This window comes from Leuciscus leuciscus, assembly GCF_965113295.1.
Source record: "Leuciscus leuciscus genome assembly, chromosome: 2".
Classification (NCBI taxonomy): domain Eukaryota; kingdom Metazoa; phylum Chordata; class Actinopteri; order Cypriniformes; family Leuciscidae; genus Leuciscus; species Leuciscus leuciscus.
Genome location: NC_138726.1, coordinates 34,667,076 through 34,690,211, shown reverse-complemented (window position 1 = coordinate 34,690,211; position 23,136 = coordinate 34,667,076). Strand labels below are relative to the sequence as shown.

Here is a 23,136-nt window from a genome sequence, read left to right as displayed (position 1 = left end):
AGATTCAAACTGTGCTGTTTAATCAGAGTAAGTGACCCTTTAATGGCAAGACTCTGAAAACGTTCCAGCTAAGTTTGGACTTCCTGGCAGAGTTTTATGCATTAAACTTTAAATTATTGATGATTTTTTACATTGTGATGGTTTGCAAAATTGAGATGGTATTTGTTTGTAATCTGTATGTAGTTAAATCGTAGGTGCTGTTCTTAGGTCTCTACATGCGCTTATATAGACAGATATATTTGCCAAACTTGAAAATAGTCAGATGGTCAGTTCAGCATAAATCATGATATTCTGCCATTTTATAATTTCTGTTGAAGGGGAACAAAGCATTCATATTTGCTTTTTGTGTTTTCTGCAGAATTGTGTGTGTGTGTGTGTGTGTGTGTGTGTGTGTGTGTGTGTGTGTGTGTGTGTGTGTGGTGTTTTGATCTAGTCTTGGTGTCTAGATTTAGTCTTATTTAACTGCCAAAAGTGTTGGGGTTAGTGTTTGTGAACAGCCATCTCTGTCATCGTGGAGGGTCTTGTTTTCACTTTTGCGGGGCTAGTGTTGAATGTAATCTTTTATTATATTATTTTGTACATGTAGATCAAATTATTATTTCATTATTATTATTATAATCAGCATATTATTGGTATTATTTTCGGCTCTAATAATAATAATAATAATAATAATTGAAGAATTTTTTTTTTAGGTTGACTTACGGCTGTGCCATGAGGTCTATTGAATGATTTTGACGTGAGCTGTGACGTCACGGTGGGGTTAATTTAAATAGGGTTCAAGAGAAAGAAACAGATTAAATTAGTCTGGGGGGAAACAAAGAGAGGGAGCGACGCATAAAGGCGGATGCTGGAGAAGAGTTCACACACGAAACTTCAGCAAGACCTTTCAGTGTGGAAACTTTCAACACAGAAAACAAGTGAGTTAAATCTGCTCTTTTCACAGCAACAGTTATTTGACCAGTATGTGGACTTTCTATTTTATTCCGCTAAACTTCTTGAAAAGTTATAAAACGAAATAAATAGTTTGCATGGATGTTTATTCCCACGCTATCTACAACGATAACACATTTTAACACGAACAACATGTTTTAGAGGATTATTTTGTAGGCTAAATGTTTGATGGCTATTAAACGTTTAAAGAAGAGCGTTTAGATGGCTAAAAACCCAGTATGAAATCAATGCAATTATTTGATACTGCTCTTCATTTGGTAATATGAGTTTTTGTTACCCATCAATAAACTAAAATAGCAGCCGTTCTGAAGTGCGCAAACATTTAGGCTCGGACTGTGTCGCGCGCTGTTGCATTCATTTGTTGTATGGAGGATTGCAGCACAGGATGAGTAGTAAATTAAGACCATCCGTTTAACCAAGTAGAAATGATCTATCACTATCCAACATGACCAGCCTCCTCCGTGTACGAAAGTTGTTCGTTTCAGCGTAAAAATATAAGGGCTTTACGGGAACAAAACAATTTTAAGCTGCTAAGGTATCATTTTACGTTTTGTTTTGGCTATAACTTTTTTCTTTTTTTTTTTTTTTTGCGATCATGTTAATGAATGACTGGTATGATGCAGCAGGGTTTCTACTTTAATTTGACACACTTATTGTAATTTAATATTTTTCCTGGACTTTATTTTTTATTTGATAACCATAATAAATTAATGTAAAAATTATAAAACTGCATTTTGGGGCATCATTAGTCACCTTAGGTCTCACTCACACTCTGTGTGCCCAGTTCCTGTGTGGATAGGCAGTTTATTGTGGCTAAAAAGTATTTACACAAAGCATGTTATAGTCTGCTCTAACCCAAAGTTTCAGATGTGTGTGTGTGTGTGTGTGTGTGTGTGTGTGTGTGTGTGTTAGCGATCATTGTGCATTTAATGCTCTTGGTTTCATTCACTCCCTCTCTCCTCTTGAATGAAGTGATTAAAGTGAGCATGGTCAAAGGGTGCAAAAGAGAAAGGAAGAGGACCGCGCTCCATCTTTTCTTCTCTCTCTCTTTCAGAGAACCTTTCACCTGACCTGCATTCTGACCTGCCCCCTTTTTATTTCTCTCTTTAGACATTTTTCAGGGCCTTTTCGTCCCAGAGTGGGACTTAGAAAGAGAAAAAAAGAAAAAGAAAAAGGCACTTTTATTGAAGGGATTACACATTTAGAGGTATACCACTTAACAGCACTTCAGCAAAGTTGTAAACATTCAACCTTTTGGTCTCTTCCCTGATTTGGTGTGAGTTTATGACAGAGACTATTTGGGTCAAAACACTGTTAGCAGGTCAAATAAAACATATAAAGTGAGAGGAATGTGAATAATTCTCAATGATAAGCACATAGTATATTATACTTGGTATATTTACAGTACATTGCAATAGAGGAGAATTGGAGTATGTTTCAGAGCGATATTACAAAGACCTCTTGCCCTCCTTATAGAAGTGACATGCTTTTAAGCCTAATGTCTCAGTCTCAAGCTCTGGATATATGAGTTTATATCCTCAGGGTGTGTGTATAACGGCTGGAGCAGTGTCTCAGTCACTGATTTCTCTTTAAGGAGCAGGGATGTAATTACATGTTTTTTTTTTGTTTTTTTTTACTCTGAGCTCTCAGATTCACAGGCCTCCAGCACTATGCTGGACACAGTTTCTGTCAGAAAGCATTTGGTGTAACACTTACCTAATGCTTTACAGAGCTGGTCTGGTGACAGCCTTTGTATGTGTGTGTGCGTGGACATCACACAGCAGCACACACCCATCAGAAAGAATAATGGGAGACTCAAAGTGATTTATGACTCCTAGCCTCAGACCTGAGTTTGAGTAAATCTTGTGCTGAGGTGAACTTAAACAGCTGTTTTTGGTTTGAACACTGTCTCCAGTCGTGTCCCTCCTCCCCTATGTCTGTCTGTCTGTGGTTTAGATGACTGATAAAGCCAATGCTGACTTGAACTCCCTCTGCACTGTCTCTGATGACTAACGCTCAGTACCAGCTTAGCCTTAAGGGCCTGCTTTGCTTCAGACTTAATGAAAGCACCTCCACTTAATAGAGTCTTTACAAAAAAAATGCAGCGCTTGTAATAGAATTTAAGAGTTGCTGAAAGAAGAGACTCCAAATGGAAATCTGTAATTGAAAAGCAGCGCTGATAAGCGTGAAACTGTGCCATGTGTTTAACTATGAGTGAAGTGGGTCAGAGCTTTGTGTTTTCTCTGCTATGGAAATGAGTTTGAAGTCCAGCTGGTTGGGCTGCAAGGGACTCGCACACTTGAACGCTGGGTGCTGGGACATACTGAAAAGATGTGAGGGGAGGAGAGAGGACCAGAGGTGGGGAGAGAAGAGAAACCGTGTGTGTCCAGCGGTCCCACATTCCTCCGCGCTTGTGATAATGGAAGCCCCATGGCGTATGATGAGTGAGAAAGGCCCTCAAAGAGTGTGTTTCTGTGAGAGGAATGGGGCTTTTAAAGGGTTTTCTACCCTCAGAGTGTATGAGATGTGTGTGTGTGTGTGTGTGTGGACCCAGCGGGTCAGAACAGCATCGTTAGGCAGTCTGTCCCTCCATCATTCACACACACACATACACACACACACACACACACACACACACACACACACACACACACACACACACACACACACACACACACACACACACACACACACACACACGGATCACACAAAGAAGACTGCCTGATGAGAGGTTTTGGAGAAAGGTCAGAGAAAAAAGGTGAGGAGGGGGAATTTTTGGACGGGGAGAGGGGGTGAAGACATTTTTGGGCCAGGAAAATGGGGGTTGGGGTGCTCGAGATTTGTGTTTTTCTGAGAGAGGTTAGTCACGCTCCGCTGAGCGGCTGACACTTAATTACTGTTTGGAGGGAGTTTCAGGATTTACTGGGTCAACAGAATATTTTATAAACGGCTTTAGAGAAGCATTTAGTGTCTGAGAGTGAGAGATGGAGGGGAAAAAAACAGGTAGAGTATTTTTACTGCTTCTGATTATGGTGACCTATACGAGTGATGCGGGTCAGAGTTTGTGCTAGGATGGGAGTTTGAGTGGGAAGTTATGGCCCAGAGATAGTGAGAGTCCAGAATATTAAATTCAAACACAATGGGAACAAGAGTACCCGGGAAACAAGTGACCAAATGGGCCCTCCAGAGTGAAATGGCCAACGTGCGCGAGCGGATAGACTAACAGACGCATCGACTACAGTGAATAGAGAGTGTTGCGGTCAGAACGAGAGACTTGTTTGGACCTAATAGATGCTTAATTATCCTCAAAGACGCTACAATACCGCTTTTCATCAGTCCAGCTCCTTCTGGCTGCTTTGAGGAGTCTTTTATTGCGTCTTACAGAGACCGTCCTCTCTTTCAACAGGAGATCAGCTTTTGTTACCGTTAATTGCTTTTCCTGCTAACAGAACTCTGAACCAGGGATGTCGTCTTATTGACAAAAAAGTCACTCCCACACTGACAATGTTGCTGAGTTGTTAGTAAATGTGTCTGTGGGAAGCTGGCCGATGTGTGAATGTGAGTTCTATAATCTGTGTGGGTCCATATGTGAGTTTTCGTCTCTGTGTGAGCTGCTGCTTCAGTCATCTTGCCTTCATATCCACGAAGTGTTCCGGAAGAATGGAGTCCCGCTGCGATGATTCCATTCTCTTCAGACAATATGCTCCTACTATCTCACAGCACCCGGTCGAATCATTGCCATGGAGATCACAAGCAGAGGCTAAAGAGCGCACTCACGCAGCCAGAGTCACAAACACAAAACCCATATAAGCAGATCTGTGTACATGGAGCAAACCTCCTTTGAGATGATCCACACAAATAAATGCCCGATTGAAAAATCTCTTTTATCAGCAGAAAAAAATCACTTTCTCGCATGCAACTCTTTACCTGCCATTCGCAGTGTTAGTGGAAAGAAACATTGCGAGTGCTGTGGGGTCCATGTTTTTCCAGTCTCAACGCTGACATGTTGAGAAGCAGAAGAGCAAAAGAGTGCAGGATTTTTTATACAAAGATTTATTAATTTACATCATGTGTTCACAGCTGAGGACAGACACAGATGTGTGGACTGTGAGTTTCTGGAGCTGGAAACCAGCTGAAAAGAAGGACACGTTCAAACGCACATGCCGACTCTCTTCCTCTTGAGTCTGAATGGATGTTAGTCAGGGCTGGATGTTTATGTTTGATGATTCACAGCAACAAGCTAGTACAGTGGCTGTGCCAAGAACGTAATTATCATAATTCCAAGAAAATCACTCTGTATTCTCCCATTTCACTAGCTCTTACATCATACTCCTGTGTGATGTTTTTGTGGGTGTCTGGAGAAATGCAAGCGCTGTTGTTACATTATAATCTGGTGGCAGTGATAGCAGAGAATCATAGTCCTTCAGCACTATGACCTTTTGTGTTTGTGACATTTTAATACCAGTCTGTTGAATTCAGTTAGTGAAGCTCTAATTAATCGTTCTGAATGATCATCCTTATCAGCTTCATCCATTCATCTCTAATTGGGAATTTGAAATATTAAAATGGCAAAGTAACGTCTCAGCATAGATGGCTTGATTACTGTCCTGCCCTTTGATAACCGTACTTATGACAGAAATTGTTAATTTCCTGAAAACTGTCATTTTGCTCTGCAGCAGCTGATTAATCTGTGTTTTTCAGAATGCGTGGCCTGTTTTCCACCCTCATCGTGGTGCTGGTAGCCTTAATGATCGTGACTACAGAGGCTGGGAAAAACAAGAAAGGTATCAAACATGGAAGAGACCATCTCTTCCCTTTCTCCTTTCTTCCATTAGTTCAGCTCTCATGCAGAATTACACCCTGTGATCTTTGACTTTGAACCTTAGACAATAGTTTGTGTGATACTCACCTGAATGGAAGGTGAAGGTAATCACATGAAGTAACAGTGGTGCGTGCCTATGTGTCATGTGATAGAGAAGAATAAGGGAGGTAAGGGTGGTTCGGACTGTGCGGAGTGGCGCTATGGCAACTGCGTGGCCAACAACGGGGACTGTGGACCAGGCGCGAGGGAGGGCACATGCAACGAGCAGACCAAAAAAGTCAAATGCCGAGTTCCCTGCAACTGGAAGAAAGAGTTTGGAGGTCAGTGAAACTGTGGTAAATCAGCAGAAATTTGCCAACCTTCATTTCTCTTATGTTTAGCCATAAATCTTATTTTATATTTAGTGTTTTTCATGCTGCTGTGTATTTCTGTTTGTTCTGTGCATTTCATATCATCTTACTGTATTGGTACTCATTTCATGCAGCTGACTGCAAGTATAAGTTTGGCAACTGGGGCGAGTGTGACGGTGCCTCGAGCACAAAGAGCCGCACCGGCACTCTGCAAAAGGCTCTCTTCAACGTCGACTGTCAGCAAACCATCTCTGTGTCCAAACCCTGCGCCACCAAGGTCAAAAACAAACCCAAAGGTACATCCTCAACACCAAACCCAAAACTGGCAGCCAGTGAGCACGTTCCTGATTTTGCCCAAGACGCATTCCTGGGTCAACATATTTTGTTGATCCTGGAGCAACATTCCCATCTGAAAATGTAATCCTAAACATATCCCCCAACCATACCCCAAACCTAACCCACCCATAAGTTATTCCTAAAATCAGAGGGAAATGATAGGTGATTAACACCTAACCCTTGTTGTTAGCCTAAACTTGACATAAACTGTAAACTTGTCTTGATTTGAATCTTGTTCCAGGATCAACAAAGATGTTGATCCTTGAACATGTAGCACTTGGTGAAATCAGGTTCTGCATTCAAGGATGAATGTTTTATGTTCAAATCAAATGTTAGTGTTAAAAAAAACACATAAAAAAGAGCTTCCTCAAACACACACGACTCAACAGGTGTTATATTGCAACCAGTAGTTTGGTTTGGTTTGGATGAATGGAGTCAGTAAGGTATGTAATCTGCTCTGGTTGTGTAATCTTGGCCTGTTGGCTGTGGTGGGTGTCTGAGTGGGATTCTGAAATCAATAATGAACCTCTGCTCACACATAAGAGGCAGATGTCTAAGTCAGTCCTTTTAAAGCATGCGTTTGTGGTTAATGTGCTTATCTGAATGTGGATTCAAGCAATAATACTGTAGCATTATTTTTATAAGAGCATATGCATTTCCTAACCAGCATGAGACGGGGAGGCGTCGTCAAAGGTTCAGGTTTTCTGCTGGATCTGAATAATGAGATTTTGTGTCAATCTCTCCACAGGAAAGAAAAACAAGGGGAAAGGGAACTAAAGGGAGCAAGAGATTCAGAGGAGCAGTAAACATCACACGATCATCCGTCATCCAAACACGGCCTTTTATATCTCTACTCAGTGTTCTTCAGCTTGAGCGGGACTCGCTCTACAGCCACAAATATATAGCTTTAGAAGACTATGACAGAGTAACATCTGAGAATTTGACACCTTACATGACTCTTTCATGTGTGAGGGGGAGGGGAGAATAAAATGTTGTTGTTTAGTGTGTGGTTCCCTGTAGTTGACCCATTCCTCTGATGTTTCCCTCCAGCACATTCCCCTCTCTCTCTCTCTCTCTCTCTCCCATCTATCTGCTGTGTAAGCCTTGGGCCTCTCATTTGCTAAAGAACAACACTCAGTAGAATCAAATCAATCAAACACATCTATTTTATTACTGTTTTACTTACAAATTTGGTTTTGTAAAATTGTGTAATTTACAGGATTATATTCCTAGTGGGGTATATAAGTAGTGTTTGGATGTCACCCTTCTTCTTTTTTGTATCATAGAATATAAAACTGAGGAGTGTTGTTTGAAATAAATGATTTTTTTCTTTTTCTATAAAAGGTGTAGTTTGTGTAAAAGTGAAAATACCCCAATACTGTTACTTTTTCCTTTATGACTTGACTGTTACTAACAGATTGAAGGGTGACAGAGGGTTTTAAGATTTAGACTGCATAGAGAGGAGACCGTCCTCTCTTGTGCAAACCTATTTTATAAGCAGACAATTTATAAGACAATGATGTTTTGTTACAGACCTTTGTGTGTTTTATGTTGTGTTAACTAAAGGTAAATTAGTGATGACAGTTCATTATTAAAGCCACTTGAGCCCTCCAAATTTTATGCAAACCCATATGTGTGTTCATGAACATGTAAAGAACAAGCCTTCTCCTCTCCTCCTGGTCAGTGCGCTTGAGATCTTTATTAAGCGTTATGCAATATAAAAAGAACCATACACTCTTATGTACACTGGCTCTTTAAGGGCAGTGGTAGATAAGTCCATAATTACAGTGTGTTCATTCCATCAGCTTCACTGGGGTAATGATCATTGACTTTGCCCTTCAGCTGGTACACTTATACGAGGGATTTCTACATCAATCCTTATACAATTTACATTTGAACATTTGAAGTGAAAATTTAAAAGACCAGAGGAAAGAGAGCATTTTGGGCAAAGTCATTTTCCTGTATTGGTCATCTAACAGATGCTAATGATAGACTTGCTATTTGCAGATTTGCAGAAGGACCATATTCAGATTGTATGATTGAATTTCTTTAGTACAGTTAATGGTTCAGAACTCTCTGAGCGAACTCTATTCCAGTGTGACACTTTCTTAGTTTGCATCAGAGTTGGGGAGACTTTTTATAATGTCTTTGACTGACTAAGATTTGTAGTGAACAGCCTACTTCAACATAGTCCATGTTTCAGATGACCAAAGCAATTGGAAAGTTTTAACATTCATAAATAAAAAAATGGAAATCTGGTTTTAGCGTCTTTTGCAATGACATGATAGTCATTTAGTCTGTCTTTACCGCTCATTAAAAAGAGATTCAGAGCTGGTTTGGATATACAAACACTATGAGTGGAAATTTGATTATGAGGTAGAAACATGAAACTAAACCCAAGACGATAGAGAGGCAAGTCTCTGCATCTTAAAATGATGCTAATGAATGAAAAATCTCTCCTCCTGACCAGGTCTAAGAGCAGACTGGAGTGCCACGATCTCTTTGGTTTAATGCTTTAAAGTCTGTAATTGCTGAAACTGGCAGCTTTTAAATGATGTAACAACATGAGCCCTAAAACATCCACATAAAACATCCCATATGTCACTCTGTGCTAATTCTGACCACATGTTCTCAAACAAAACAGTTGGAGATCATTCCTTCAGGTTTACATGCAGCGGTTTCATCAATTACAAACCTTGTATTTAAATACAAACTTGGCAAAACGATATTGCACCATGAGAAAACATTATGAAGTGGATATGTGCTAAATCAACATGTTTTACAGGGGGAAATAAAAGCAATTTTCCATTTCTCAAATTTACGGACAGTCCTTTGTGCCCTGATTTAAATAAAATGCTTGAAATTGAACATCTTATAAACAGATTAAATAAATTAGTCATCTATTTTTTTTTTCTCAAGTATATCACAAATTATAAATGGTTTCAACAGTTCTGCATACAGACAACGATACATTTAATATTTAATCTGTAAAATTACATGAAGATCACCAACTAAATACAAGAGGAACACAAACATCCAGACATCAAATGCAGGGAAGAAATAATACTTTCAAGAGCATATATTCATCATATCTAAACATATTTACAGACCTCTGTAAGATCAAACCCTTACAGTGACATTTCTCAGCTCAGTATAGAGTGTCTCATCCCATTTAAAGTCTATAATGCCTATCCCAATCCATTGAGGAGATCCTTTTGAATTCTGACCTATACCAGAACCTCAAGAGGATCACACTAAGAGGATAATGATGACTAACTTCTCCCAGGCTGAACCACATGCCCTGAATTTGCCGCTATGAATGTAATGGACTACACAGCTGCTGTGGACAGCAACAGACTTCCTTCATTTGGAAAGTGGAAGGTGCAGGTAGGCTATAGGAAATTGAACCTCACTCTGGAGCAACCTGCTTTCAGGGATAGTCAAACATGAAGCTTTTCCATATGTTATTTGTCTTTGGCTGTGGTCCACTGTATGATGTTTTCAGAGAATCTGCACAGAAGTCTGGGTCAAAAACAGTGTTAATACTAACCAAAAGGACTTTATTGAGGCCATTTGTGCTGTACTGGGGATATAAATGAATGAATAAATCTCTAAATCAATAAGTCTCTTCTGGTTTATATTTGCTGGGATTCTCTCTCTTCACTGATGGAAATAATGAGCCGTCTAATCTGATGTCATTCGCAGCCTGATCTTCATGTAACTGTAGTGCAGAGTTCAGTGGTCTGAGCAGTGCAGCAATGATCAGATTACTGAAAAAGTCTTGATTTCTTCAATGATTCAGTCTATTGTCCATCGCTCCATCATCTTCTTGTAAACACTGATTCCTTAATATATTACGTTTTGGTTATAACGCACTGTTCAGCATTATGGGACTATGATGCCTCTCAATGTACTGTGCAATACCATCCGAAGCTTCAAAGTTATGGGGGTCAGAAGAGCCAGGGCAGCCTTTATACTCTCCATATCACACCCTCCATCTCTGATGGCTGCTTCTTTCCTCAGTTCATCTGGTGCCGATGTTCTTATACTGGCACATGAGCAGGTTTTTGAAGGTCTTTTTGAAGGTGGCGTTACAGAGTGCATAGCAAGCGGGGTTGATGGTGCTGTTGACGTAGCAGAGCCAGTAGCCAATGGCCCAGACTGTGTCTGGAACGCACGACTGGCAGAACGTGCTGATTAAGACCATCACGTTGTATGGCGTCCACGTGATGATGAAGGCCAGCAGGATGGCGAAGATTGTTTTTGTCACTTTCTTCTCTCGCGCCGCCATCTGCCTTTTCCTCTTCACCTGGCTGCGGGCGATGCTGGCAAACTTGCGCGCCACCGTGCGGGGACGGTTGACGGGGATGGAGCGCCTCTCGCCGGTACTGTTCGGTGGGACGATCTCGATGGCTGTGATGCACTCGTCTCCTGCCTGTTTGGTGACTATCTTGATCTTGGACCATTTGGACTGAGGGTTGATTTTAGGTGCGGCTGTTGGCGCGGGTGTCAGGCCGGCCTCTGAAGTCACCTCACTGTTTGCCCGCTCTTTGGGCTCTTTAGGCGCTATGCTGGCCGTGCTGGAGTCGTTTGAGCTCTCCTTCTCCGGCTGCACGCACGAGTCAGCTTTAGCCGATACCACAGACTCGTCTAGTTTGCCGTTCTTTACAGTGTCTACTGTAGAACAGGTATCCAGGCTGGGCTTAGGAGGGGACTGGTTGTTGTTGTCCTGCTTCAAGATGTGACTCTTGAGTAGGCTGCTAGACTTCTGGCCTTTCTTCTCTTTCTTAGCCTCGGGCTTTTGCTTGGACACACGACTGCGGCTGGCCAGAGAGATGTGCACATAAAGCACCGTCATGATGACCACCGGTAGGTAGAACGCAGCAATGGCCGTGCCGAACGTGACTGCGGGGTTGGAAAGGAACTGGATATAACATTCGCCAGGCTCTACGGTCCGTTCTCCGACGATGAACTGCCAGAACAGGATAGCGGGAGCCCACAGGATGAAAGACATGATCCAGGCGGTGGCAATCATGAGGCCGGCCATCTTGGTGGTTCTGCGTGTAGGATAACTCAAGGGTTTGGTCACACAGAAGTATCGGTCAAAGCTGATGATTAGCAGGTTCATGACAGAAGCGTTGCTGACCACATAATCCAGCGCGAGCCACAGGTCACACACGACTGGGCCAAGCGGCCAGTAGCCCTTGATGATGTAGACGGTGTAAAGGTTCATGGAGAACACACCGATGATGAGATCTGCACAGGCCAGGCTGAAAAGGAAGTAGTTGTTGACGGTCTGTAGGTGTCGATTAACCTTGATTGAGAGCATGACGAGGATGTTGCCCACAACGGTGACAAAACTGAGGGATCCAGTAACCAGTGCGATGAAGACCATCTCCACTGCCTTGTACGGGCTCTCGCCGCCCGCCTCAACCGCTGCACACGAGCCATTAGCGCTGCCGCTGTCACAACTGAAGTTGGCATCACTGGACACGTTGCTCAATGAGCCTGAAATACACACACAACAAAGATACAATGCTATAAATGACAAAAATGCAGATATCAGAATGGATGCAATCATTGAAAATAATCCCAGGCTGATATAAATACTGGCAGAGTGATTGCATATAGGGAAACAGAATGACATTCATTACTGCAGAGCATTCATTTCCATCATGAAATATAAATATGCTGTTTGTATTAAAAGCAAGGTAGTATGTGAACCAGCTGACAATAACTAATTCAACACCTCTCAAAAAACACTTAGAGCTGTAACAGTAATGATGAAACATAAAGGCCTATACACCTCAGACTAATGTCCAGTGTTGTAGTTGGAATTATTACTTTTTTTTTGTGCAGTTTTGCAGGATTGTGATTCATGTAACATAAATTCAAACAATGGTCATTAGGGTAAAAAACAACAACAATGTACTGTTATACGTTTGTTAGCATATATAACTGTAACCAACTATGCACAATTAGTTTTTGTTTTGTTCAGTGTTATTATTAAATACAAACCAGCATCATTCATTATGGAATATTTTACAATAAAGTTCAATTTGTTAACATTAGTTAATGAAATAACTAACATGAAATAACTAACATGAAATAACGTGTGATACTTTTGCTGCAATTATCTTAATGTTCATTTCTACATATACTAATATTTCACATTGTGTAACATTAATGCATTATAAACAAATATGGATTAACAATAAATAAAAGTATATTTATACATTTATTTATTATTTATACATATATTTATACATTTATCATTTACCTAAATTAATAAATGTTGTAGAAATTGTTGTTCATTGTTAATTCATGATACCTAACGCATCAACTAACTGAACCTTTAATAATTATTGAGACAGTGTGAGAGCGTTCAGGCATTGGGGTGAGCAGTCTCAGGTGAAGAGAAGATTAATTAAATCCTCATTATTATTAACACGCTCATGTTTTAACATTATGAAGTGGATATGTGCTAAATCAACATGTTTTACAGGGGGAAATAAAAGCAATTTTCCATTTCTCAAATTTACGGACAGTCCTTTGTGCCCTGATTTAAATAAAATGCGTGAAATTGAACATCTTATAAACAGATTAAATAAATTAGTCATCTCCTATTTTTTTTTTTTTTAAGTATATCACAAATTATAAATGGTTTCAACAGTTCTGCATACAGACAACGATACATTTAATATTTAATCTGTAAAATTACATGAAGATCACCAACTAAATACAAGAGGAACACAAACATCCAGACATCAAATGCAGGGAAGAAATAATACTTTCAAGAGCATATATTCATCATATCTAAACATATTTACAGACCTCTGTAAGATCAAACCCTTACAGTGACATTTCTCAGCTCAGTATAGAGTGTCTCATCCCATTTAAAGTCTATAATGCCATGTTTTATTCAGATACACAAACTGGACTCCTTACAACATTATCCCATCAAAGAAGGCAAAGCTGCCCTGTCGGTAAACTCACATGACCCCTGGGCTTCCTAATGATCTGAGCTGCTCAGGAACAATTAAATACAATTATTAGATGGGAACCCTGAGAACCTCAGTGCTCCTCAAAAAAATCACCTCAACCCTTTGATGCAGGATTTCCATACACCCATTTACTATATGAAAAATGTATATTGCTTCCTTTATCATAGATATTCAAGTAAGGATCTTGGTATATGAAAAATGTAGGAGTTTGGCATGCCATTTGTGAATGTGGGCTGCATTTCTAGAGATTTCGTCATGATGCATGCTGCATGCTAAACTTTACCAGGACAACGCAGGGCACAATGCACTGCCATAGAAAAAGGCGAATCCTTTTTAATGCATAAGTGTGAGAAGCTTTTTGTTTCAGGTCATGAATTATCCATAACCTTCTTCATGTATACTTCTGGGAAGCTGTTGTCATACTGATAAAGTATTAATCCAATGGGCAATTAAAAACCTATTTGAAGCAACTCAAGGCAGTCGTTTCCTAAATGCGCAAAATACACTAAAGAACGAACGCAAATATCTTTAAGCAATTTAAAGACGCTTCATTATTGCCCATTTTAATTCCTAGAAGAGTTGTTTCTGTGATATCTTTTGAAGGTTGCCATCTTCTGGATAACCAGTGAAATTACAACCTATCACTCTGAAAAAACATGGTAAAAGACTTGCTATGAATGCTGCTGCCTGCCAAATTATTCATTGTTTTTTCCCCTTCTTTTTTGAAGCTTTAAACTACTCTTGATGATAGATATAACAGATCTTTATATCTATTAAATCTGAAATCAGTTTCCCACCAGAGGAAGGACCCCGACCCAGACCCTCTCTTTATCTTTATTCTCTCTTAAAACCACCTGACTGATCATCAGCGGGCATCAAAGCACTGCCACACTCCGGACGGTTAGACACCACATATCCTATTCCTTTTGAAAGCTTTTGACAAACAGACACACATTCTCTCCTCCTCTGTCATGCCAATACTGATCACACTTCTTAAGGTATTTGGCTATTGGTACTTTGAAAGCGATTAGAAAGTTGATATAGTTTGGGTCTTGCTCTATATTTCCCCCCTCAGGTCCAGGTGATTCAGTGTGGGGAGAGGATTCTTTACCCCTTATCAAATATGAATCAGCAATTACTCAACTGTGGATTCGAGCAGAGCGGAAAGATAAGCGCCAAGCCTCATTAAATATGAATCAAAAATATTCATCTGATATCACCGTGGGAGAAAGCTCTCGAGGACTGTTTTATCAGCTTTCTTGTACAATTTGACTCTGTACACAAACTCCAACCCTTAACACCCCAAACTCTCACTGAAGCAGAACACCTGAAGCTTGTCTATGTGGAGCTTGTCATGCTGATAGAGCCAGGCAAGGTTAGTATACTTTGCTGTATATTCTTTAAACATTTGTTTTTTATTTCTGCTTTATTTGTATTTCAACTTATTTGAGGGATTTCTTGTTTCAGCTGATTTAGTTTTTACTTTCATTTTAGTATTAAAAGGCAGCCAAAGTTATTAATGTGCTAACTGGTATCATTTAAAAATGTTATATATCTCTGCACACTCAAGTGTTATTTTATCTAGCAGCATTTTCTTGTGTAATATTTCTTGTGTAATACAGATGTGCTGCAAAGGTTTCAAGTTTTATAATATACATATCATGATTTAAAACCTGTAATTAAAATGAATTAGTTGCTTGTTAACGGTAAATATTTAATTGAACAAAAATGTATTCATTTAGATTTCATTGTAGTTTTAATAATAATAATGAATAATAATTTGTTACATTTACATAGCGCTTTTTCTGAGACCTCAAAGCGCTTTACATACTGTAGAAGGGGGGAATCTCCTCAACCACCACCAATGTGCAGCATCCACTTGGATGATGCGATGGCAGCCATATTGCGCCAGAACGCCCACCACACACCAGCTTACTGGTGGAGAGGAGACAGTGATGAAGCCAGTCAGTATATATGGGGATGATTAGGAGGCCATGATCGACAGAGGCCAAGGGGCAAATTTGGCCAGGATGCCGGGGTTACATCCCTACTCTTTTTCAAAGGACATCCTGGGATTTTTAATGACCACAGAGAGTTTTGTGAAATATAATAATACTGTACCTCATCTGTCCTGCTGTCAGTCCAGTAAGTGTGCAGACAGAAGCAATTTCTCTTGTCACAATGTGACAAGTAAAAAAGCAGAGCCTCATCTATACCACACACACACACCCAACACATGCACATTCATTCCCTGCTGAACACATCACACACGAGCATCACAGAACCAAAGGCAAGGTTTGTGGATCACTCATATACAGAAGTCCCACACATATGGCTAGTTGAAAAGCTCCACCACACCACTGTTCTGCCCAGTTTCCTCTGATCTGATCCAGCATTTTTGTCATTAAAAATCTCACAGCTGGAATTAGAACAGAATAATAACAGAATAAACAGAATAAGAAAAAGAACAGAAAGCCTAGCATTCAAAATGAAATCTGTTTACACAAACAGTCTGAGACAGAGTGCATGTATAATGAGACATGCAATGTCAGGAAAAATCACTCTCTATGATGGCTGCATTTTATTCATGTATGCTTTACATTCAATAAAATTCACTTCTTTTGTTTAGACCTTTAAAAATACTGGCCCCTTCAACGGCTGCACTGAAACGTCAACTGAAAGAGCCGTCGTCGTGTTTGTTTGTTTGTTTGCTCGCTTTGTTTGAGGGTTTTCCCCTCTTCTGAAGGTTAATATTCTGAGAGTCAAAGCTCTTTGAGGATGGAGTGACATTTGTGTGCTGAGAGGTTGTCTGAGCTTTGAACCAGCACAATACTGGCTCTCATGTCAGGAGATAAAAACATTCCGGAGCATTTCGACACGCTGACAAACATCTCAGCAAAGCCTTCGCTAAACATTAGATTCTTGACTTTACCAGAGGATTTTGAACAGTTTGTGCTGTTGATTGTGAGCACCACTTTGCAGCTTCATTGAAATTGATGGCGAGCAAAGCCACCACCCTCCTCCTCCAAATTCTATCTGGGCCGTTTTTTTCTTTGTATCCGATGGGCGGATCTGAATATCCATAATGGAGACAGGCAATCTCAAATTAACCGATGATTCCTGTCTCTCACTGCATGATGAATACGTGTCATTGACACATCTGTGTACACCACTGAAACCAGCTGTGAAAGCTTATTCATGGATTCGACCAGAGATTTGAACCATTCTGCTCCTAAAAAAGATAAAAACAAATGTACAGTAAACCACACCGACCTCTCATAGTTTAACATAATCGGTCAAATGATTTATTACCATAAATGCATGATGGAGCCTCAAAATGGCTAAGCAATTATTACATGCAAATTAAGCCAGGGTGAGTGGCATCTATTTTTGTGATAGGATCTGGTTCTGAAGTTCTCCCACAGCTGTGGATGTGGAGCTGGCAGGATGCAGAAGCAGAGAGGGTGATCTGTGCTCAGCCTGCAGCAGCGAGATATGAGGTGTCTGATCTCAGCTGGCTCTCAGCAGCGCAGCAGCTCCGTGCCTGATCACAACCGCGTGCCAATGTATTCCTCTGCCCCATTCTGTGTTCCTGAGCTCAGTGTCCTAAGCGAGTTGATATGGGACCTGCTCGAGAGAGCTTTGAGAAACAATACCAGTCTAACCGTTACCAAGAGGCCGATAATCTGTGACTACAGAATGACCCCAGCAGTGATATGTTAGAACGTTATAAATAGTGCTCATTTCTAACTGAACGCCATTAGGCTGAAGAAGAGCTCCATGGCTTATATAATCATAATAATTCATCTACCCTCACCTCTACTCATCTCTCTCTCCGGACACATTCTGCACATTAACTAATTATTGATGACCCTTATCTCTCCCTCTCTAAGCACACTTGCTCTGTTTTACTTTTTTTTACTTTTTTCTTTTTTCTGCTCAAGTCAGTTATCCAGTACATGAGCTTATTGGGATATAAATTCTTAAACACTATAATTCTAAACATATTTTAAACTGACAAAACTGCATCAAGGATACCATTACATGCCATTGAATTCCTATTACTGTATATTGTAATTTATAAATAGTCACTGTTTGTAACATCGCATATACAATTATTTTTAATGTTCTCTTTTATAATACATAATAAACGAGAGTACATTAAAATGAATATAATAATAATATTAGTTTTTATTTTTAATGTTCTCTTTAGAGTGAATTATTATAAAGAGAAATAAAGAGAGAAAGAAACAAAATATAAATCACCTGTCACAACAAGTTATAGTAATGTTTGTGTCAGTATCTTCAAAAACCCTGTTATTGTTCATTGGAGACTTTTCTGCACTGATACTAGAGCATTTTGGTTGTTTGGCTGCATGTACAGTGAGGCGGTGACATCTTGTCAAAAATACAGTGAAAGACGTTTCCAGAGTCTCCAAAGCGAGTCACAAACCGAGACTTTTATATAAGCTGTCATTCTCTCGGCTGTGTGTCTCCTGTGCTAAGCACTGGGATGCAGAAAACAGCAGCTGTTGCTCAAACACTTCCCTGCTTCACACACACTGGCGCAGACTTTCATAAAGGCTAAACACTTGTACTTTTACATTTAATTGAATGACAAAGAATAGGAAGGGAGTCAACTCAGCTGCAGAGGATTTGACTATGGATGTAGTCACACACGCTTGTCTGCACAAACAAATGCATGCACACCAACAAACACATGGATGCTGCTCATTTAGTGACTCTTTTGGGACTAAAAGCAGAAAGCCTCCAGTTACCAGCTGGCAGCTCGAAACATAAAGCCATCTGCTACCAAATATACTTTCCCCCACCAGTACAACTCTGAACAAAAAAAATCACTTAATATCAGTTAATTAACATGAATATCTATAACAATGTGTCAGCATACAAATAACAAGTTGAAAGATTCCATAGAACCACTTTCTAATTAGTGTTTTAGTGTCTTTGACAATCAAAAGTTAAGAGTTTGTTAAGGCAACCAGGACACACAGACAAATACACAGACGGCACACAGGCCTCTGCAGATTCGGACAGACATCACAGTGGGAGTGTGTGTGGGCTGCTTTGTGGTCTGTTCATCAGACTCCTCCTTTGATTCTGATATGTGCTCGTTATAAGATCCCCCATACTGGCCACTGGCAAACTAATGACTCTCTCGTTCTCTCTCCCACACACAATTCTAATTCTCTGCTAATTCTCTGAATATTGGATCGAAATCAGGCACAATGCCCCGCTGTGCTACAGTTTAGCAGCATTGATTAAGCTGATCAGCAGACAGACGAGCGAAACTTCAAAAGCATTGTGACAAGTTAGTGACGCAGCATTCTTACATCAGTCATAGGATTGAGCACACATTTTAATGGGGAGTTTTACACAACTACAGAAATATTCTAGATGTTTCTGATTGGCAGATGGTGATGTGATGGTTCCCTGGTAACTCTGCCATTGTGAGCGCCATGGAAAGAACATTTGCAATTATTGACACACACCGACTCACAACTCACGCAGTTATCTGCATTATTCTCTCCAGTGAGTAAAAACAAATTTGTCTGTGTCAGTCAGTGTCGGACTACTTCCAGTGGCATTAGGTGGTATTCATCATATTGATAAGTGCAAAGTTAAGCTTTGCTTTTCTCCCAAGGTGCTGAAAGATACATTAAACCCCATTGATACTACAATTTGAGTCAATTCCTATGGAAATTAATGCAAATGACATGCCATGATCCCTGCCAGTCCCCAAACATACAAGAATCAAACTGGGGAAACCAAAGAATTATCAGGCAATGAACTTTAATGGTTTAATTCAACCAAAGATTATGTTTTATAAGATATGATTGGTTGAAACCCTTGTTGTAATGATCTACAATTAATAAATAAAATCGTATTATTGTCAGTTCTGATGTGATCTTTCTTGGATGATCTCTCAAAACAATTTGGTGCACGCTGACAATACAGGGCACCATTTGGGATCAGAATGTCCCACGAGAGGCTGTCCATCATGCTACAATGCTGACGGCTATCCACTCAAATCTTCTGCACAGTAATGATATATTAAACTGATAACCAAAATGTGCTACGTCTGATGAAATATTTAGTCTAAAGGTGTCACAGGTGATGCAATTGTTGGCGACCAGTGGCAGAATGCTCAGGGCTTTGTTTAAAGCTAAAAGCCAATCCTGCTGCTTTTGCTGTTATAGCTCTTCTCTCTCCCAGTTGAGAACCCACAGAGAACTGGCTGTGTCTCCAGGCATTTCATTCTTTTCTCAGAGTGTTTGTGTGTGAGTGCGTGTAACAGGGTGAAACAGCAGCATAGCGACACACTTTCCTCTGTGAAACTGGGTTAACACCCAGCCCGAGACAACGAAGGATGAGGAAGAGTAAGAAAACCCAACACACACAGAGAGAGAGAGAGACATCAGACTTTCACTCTAAGGGATTCTTCTAGTACTTTACCAGTTCACACAATGAGAATCATGGTCACAGAATCAAAAAGGCACCATCATGCGCATTAGTCTGATGTGATTGAGTCGGTCAGAGATAACAGAATTGAGAGATTTGTATTCTTTTGAAACGCTCTCCGAGTGTACTGTGACAGATGCTCAGGCTTTTAGTTTCTTTCCCCCATGTTCAGCACCCCAAAATATCTGTATGTTTTCTGTTTTATTGTCAGATTGGAGAGGGGAGTCTCAGCAAGTATCTGAGGGGGATTGTGTGCCTGTTCTGTGGTGATATGCACTCTGCTTCTTATGAGCTTAAAAGGCAACATTTCGAGAACTGGATCCAATTTAGTTTTTAGATAAAATATACATGTGCATTCTGTGCTGCATATTGGCATATGCATTTTCTTAGAGAGAAAGGCATAACAGATCTTTGCCACAGAGAGCAGGGTTTAAACCCCACCATCAGCCAATGCCTCAGGACATTCCAGCAAAAATCACCACTGAATCACTCATCAGTCACACACACACACACACACACACACACACACACACACACACACACACACACACACACACACACACACACACACACACACACACACACACACACACACACTGCACACTCACATAAACTGTTGTTTAAGGTGTTTGAAGTTTAAATTCATTGTCTCACTGCAAAAGCATTACAGTACCTACATACACAGAAACATAAATGGAACAAACATTCATATAGGATATAATCATACAGTTTTCGTTTGGAGCAAGGTAAAGCCAAAGCTGTTTTAGTTAAGACTTTTAATAACACAAAATACATCATATAATTTAACCTCTGTATCTAGAATTAACAAAAGCATTATATAATGAATGCAATCAGAGACCTGTCCATGTTCCTTCAAACCGCCCCACTTCATATTCTGTTTAACCATATAACTTGAGTAAAATATTTTAAATGGAACTGTAATAATTTGATCACATATATTTCTCGAGATGAAAGAACATTGATTTACATGTTTTGTTTTTCCTAATGTTCATTTTAAAGTGCATACGGAATGGGATAAACAGGTTTAGCCATTTTGCTGGTGTCTTTAATTACCATTAATGCTTCTTTCATATGCTTTTGCAGCTCATTCTGAAAGGGCGAAAAGGGATCTACAAAATGATATAGCCTACAAAAACAATAACACAAACCTGGAACATATTCATCGTGGAAAACATTACAGGACAATTTTGAGTTTTTTGTTGGGACTCGGAGTAACACCATACCGTCACCAATACGAGTCTTTGGACATAGTCTCAGTAGGCTATATGAAGACCTCCGATGCAAAAGCCTCCAAAAGCCACCCATGTCAAAAATGAGATCATTATATTGAGTGAATGCTCTCCGCACCTACTATACGTTCATCAAATACGTTCACTTCAAACTCACTAAATCCCTGCCTCAGCCCATTCAGAAATGTCGGTTCTTTGGTAGAAACCTATACATATATTAAAGAAAATCGTTAGCATCTTAAGTCTCCATATGTACTCACACAATGGACACATACATCGCAATTCTCTGTTGTGACATAAGGAACTCTTTCTTTTCTAACTCTTTCGTGTCATACTTGTGTACCTTCATTCGCAACTCACCGTTGAAGTTCCAGGGCGCGAGTCCCTCTGCTCCAGTGCTGTTAGTTACATTCATGTTGCATGATTTTAAAAATGCTCAGCCAGCCAGAAGAAAAAAATAGAAAAAGAATCCACACTTCCTCTTTCACTCAAGTTAGAAGGGCTGTCCTCATGTTGCGCGGGATGACTTTGTTTTTCACTTCATGCGTTCTTGACGCGCGCGGCTCTCGCCAGAGGGGAGAAGCTCATTATGACTCTGACCATCGTGACTGGCGGCTCACCTAAACACACCTCGGGCGCGTGGTTTTCTCTATATCGACTCGGTTTACAATCCGCCAGATGTGGCTCCCATCAGCGCGAGCGGCTCTGATCTCTTTCCAGGAGTTTAGCGCGCGCGACTGAGGCAGTGGACTTTCAATGATGTCATCTACCTCCAGCCAATCACCTGAGAGTTCACATGTTCCACTGAATCAACCTATGGCTTGTACTGTCCTGTGATGTGCTTTCAGCCCAGCACTGTCTGTTCTAACAAAGTCTGAACCATCCTTCCAGATAAATGCATTTACTAATAATCGTTTTACAGATTGTCAGATAGAACTCATTGCAGGATATGACTTGTCCTAGACGGAGGGCGATCATCTACTACAGGCTAAAACAACGTGTGAATTATGGTGGGTTTAACTAGCTTAGTCACGTCTTGAACACTTTGGGTCAAAAAACTAAACAAAACCAAAAAAAACCAAGGGTTGAAGGGTATTTTTAAGAGGTATAGCCTATGTTTGAGGTAATCTGGAGTTTCTCAAGAGGGCGTTTGAGGATTTATTAGGATCATCGGACGGAACACTGGCAAAACATAAATAAATAGCCTATTAGGCTACAAATATATCACAAAAATATTTTTTAGTTCACTTACAAGCCAGTAAAATAGTTGACAAACAATTTGAAATATAGGCTACCATTTGTATTGCTCAACACGCACCGCGACAGATTGCGACCCGACAATTCCCAATTAAAATTCTCAACAACGTCGAACCAATGAGAGCCAGTGTATAATTTACACACTAGGTAAAACCATAATTTATATAGGGGTGGAAGAGTGTCCGACTCTTAACCTTAGAGCTGCGTTTCTTTAAAAATAAAAAAATAATTGTGTATGGCCACCTTTGGCCCCGACACCATAGGCCTACATGTTTTTCACAAATTACAGTTTTCTGCGACGTAAAATAAAGTAGTTGTATTCTCAAACGTAATTTCACTGGGGAGGGGAATCTGAGCAGCCGGAATCCCACATCATCTGAGGACAGTGGTCATATACTCAAATTATGCACGCGGTCAAGAGAAGGCTAAGCTTTCCCCAGCCAGCCGTACACACGCTCCGCCTATGTTTCTTGTGTCTGTACATCGGTGTAATTGCATATGATGAGTGTGGCTCTCAACACATGCGAGGCTCTTGAGCGCAGAACACAGGTTCAGCACCACCGCTCGTGGACAGCGCTCAACAGCCCGAGCTTTTAGCTCTCTTCCAAAAATATCACGTTATAAGCTGGGAATAAAAAAACATGCTTCGTACTTTTTATAGTGTCATGTTTTCCCAAAACAACAGC

At 40.3% G+C, this 23,136-nt stretch overlaps 2 protein-coding genes across 2 annotated transcripts; one reads left to right on the top strand and one right to left on the bottom strand.

The window, feature by feature from the left end:
- The first annotated feature begins 763 nt into the window (after window positions 1-763).
- Window positions 764-8,085, top strand: mdka (midkine a). The gene is made up of 5 exons (XM_082161768.1): window positions 764-917; window positions 5,653-5,735; window positions 5,926-6,093; window positions 6,258-6,419; window positions 7,208-8,085. Exons 2-5 carry the CDS (start codon window positions 5,654-5,656, stop codon window positions 7,234-7,236), a joined length of 441 nt encoding a protein of 146 aa, XP_082017894.1. The 5' UTR covers window positions 764-917; window position 5,653; the 3' UTR covers window positions 7,237-8,085.
- Window positions 8,086-8,138: 53 nt separating this feature from the next.
- Window positions 8,139-21,942, bottom strand: chrm4a (cholinergic receptor, muscarinic 4a). The gene is made up of 2 exons (XM_082161765.1): window positions 21,554-21,942; window positions 8,139-11,967 (listed from the first exon to the last, which is right to left on the bottom strand). Exons 1-2 carry the CDS (start codon window positions 21,606-21,608, stop codon window positions 10,484-10,486), a joined length of 1,539 nt encoding a protein of 512 aa, XP_082017891.1. The 5' UTR covers window positions 21,609-21,942; the 3' UTR covers window positions 8,139-10,483.
- Between the last annotated feature and the right edge of the window lie 1,194 nt (window positions 21,943-23,136).

What these genes read in the sequence shown, in the direction of transcription:
- mdka (XM_082161768.1), top strand. Translation starts at nt 5,654, where the DNA reads ATGCGTGGCCTGTTTTCCACCCTCATCGTGGTGCTGGTAGCCTTAATG. An exon ending in GGCTGGGAAAAACAAGAAAG is followed by an intron (nt 5,736 to 5,925) that starts GTATCAAACATG and finishes GTCATGTGATAG; the next exon opens with AGAAGAATAAGGGAGGTAAG. An exon ending in GGTCAAAAACAAACCCAAAG is followed by an intron (nt 6,420 to 7,207) that starts GTACATCCTCAA and finishes ATCTCTCCACAG; the next exon opens with GAAAGAAAAACAAGGGGAAA.
- chrm4a (XM_082161765.1), bottom strand. Translation starts at nt 21,608, where the DNA reads ATGAATGTAACTAACAGCACTGGAGCAGAGGGACTCGCGCCCTGGAAC. An exon ending in CGCGCCCTGGAACTTCAACG is followed by an intron (nt 11,968 to 21,553) that starts GTGAGTTGCGAA and finishes TGTGTATTTCAG; the next exon opens with GCTCATTGAGCAACGTGTCC.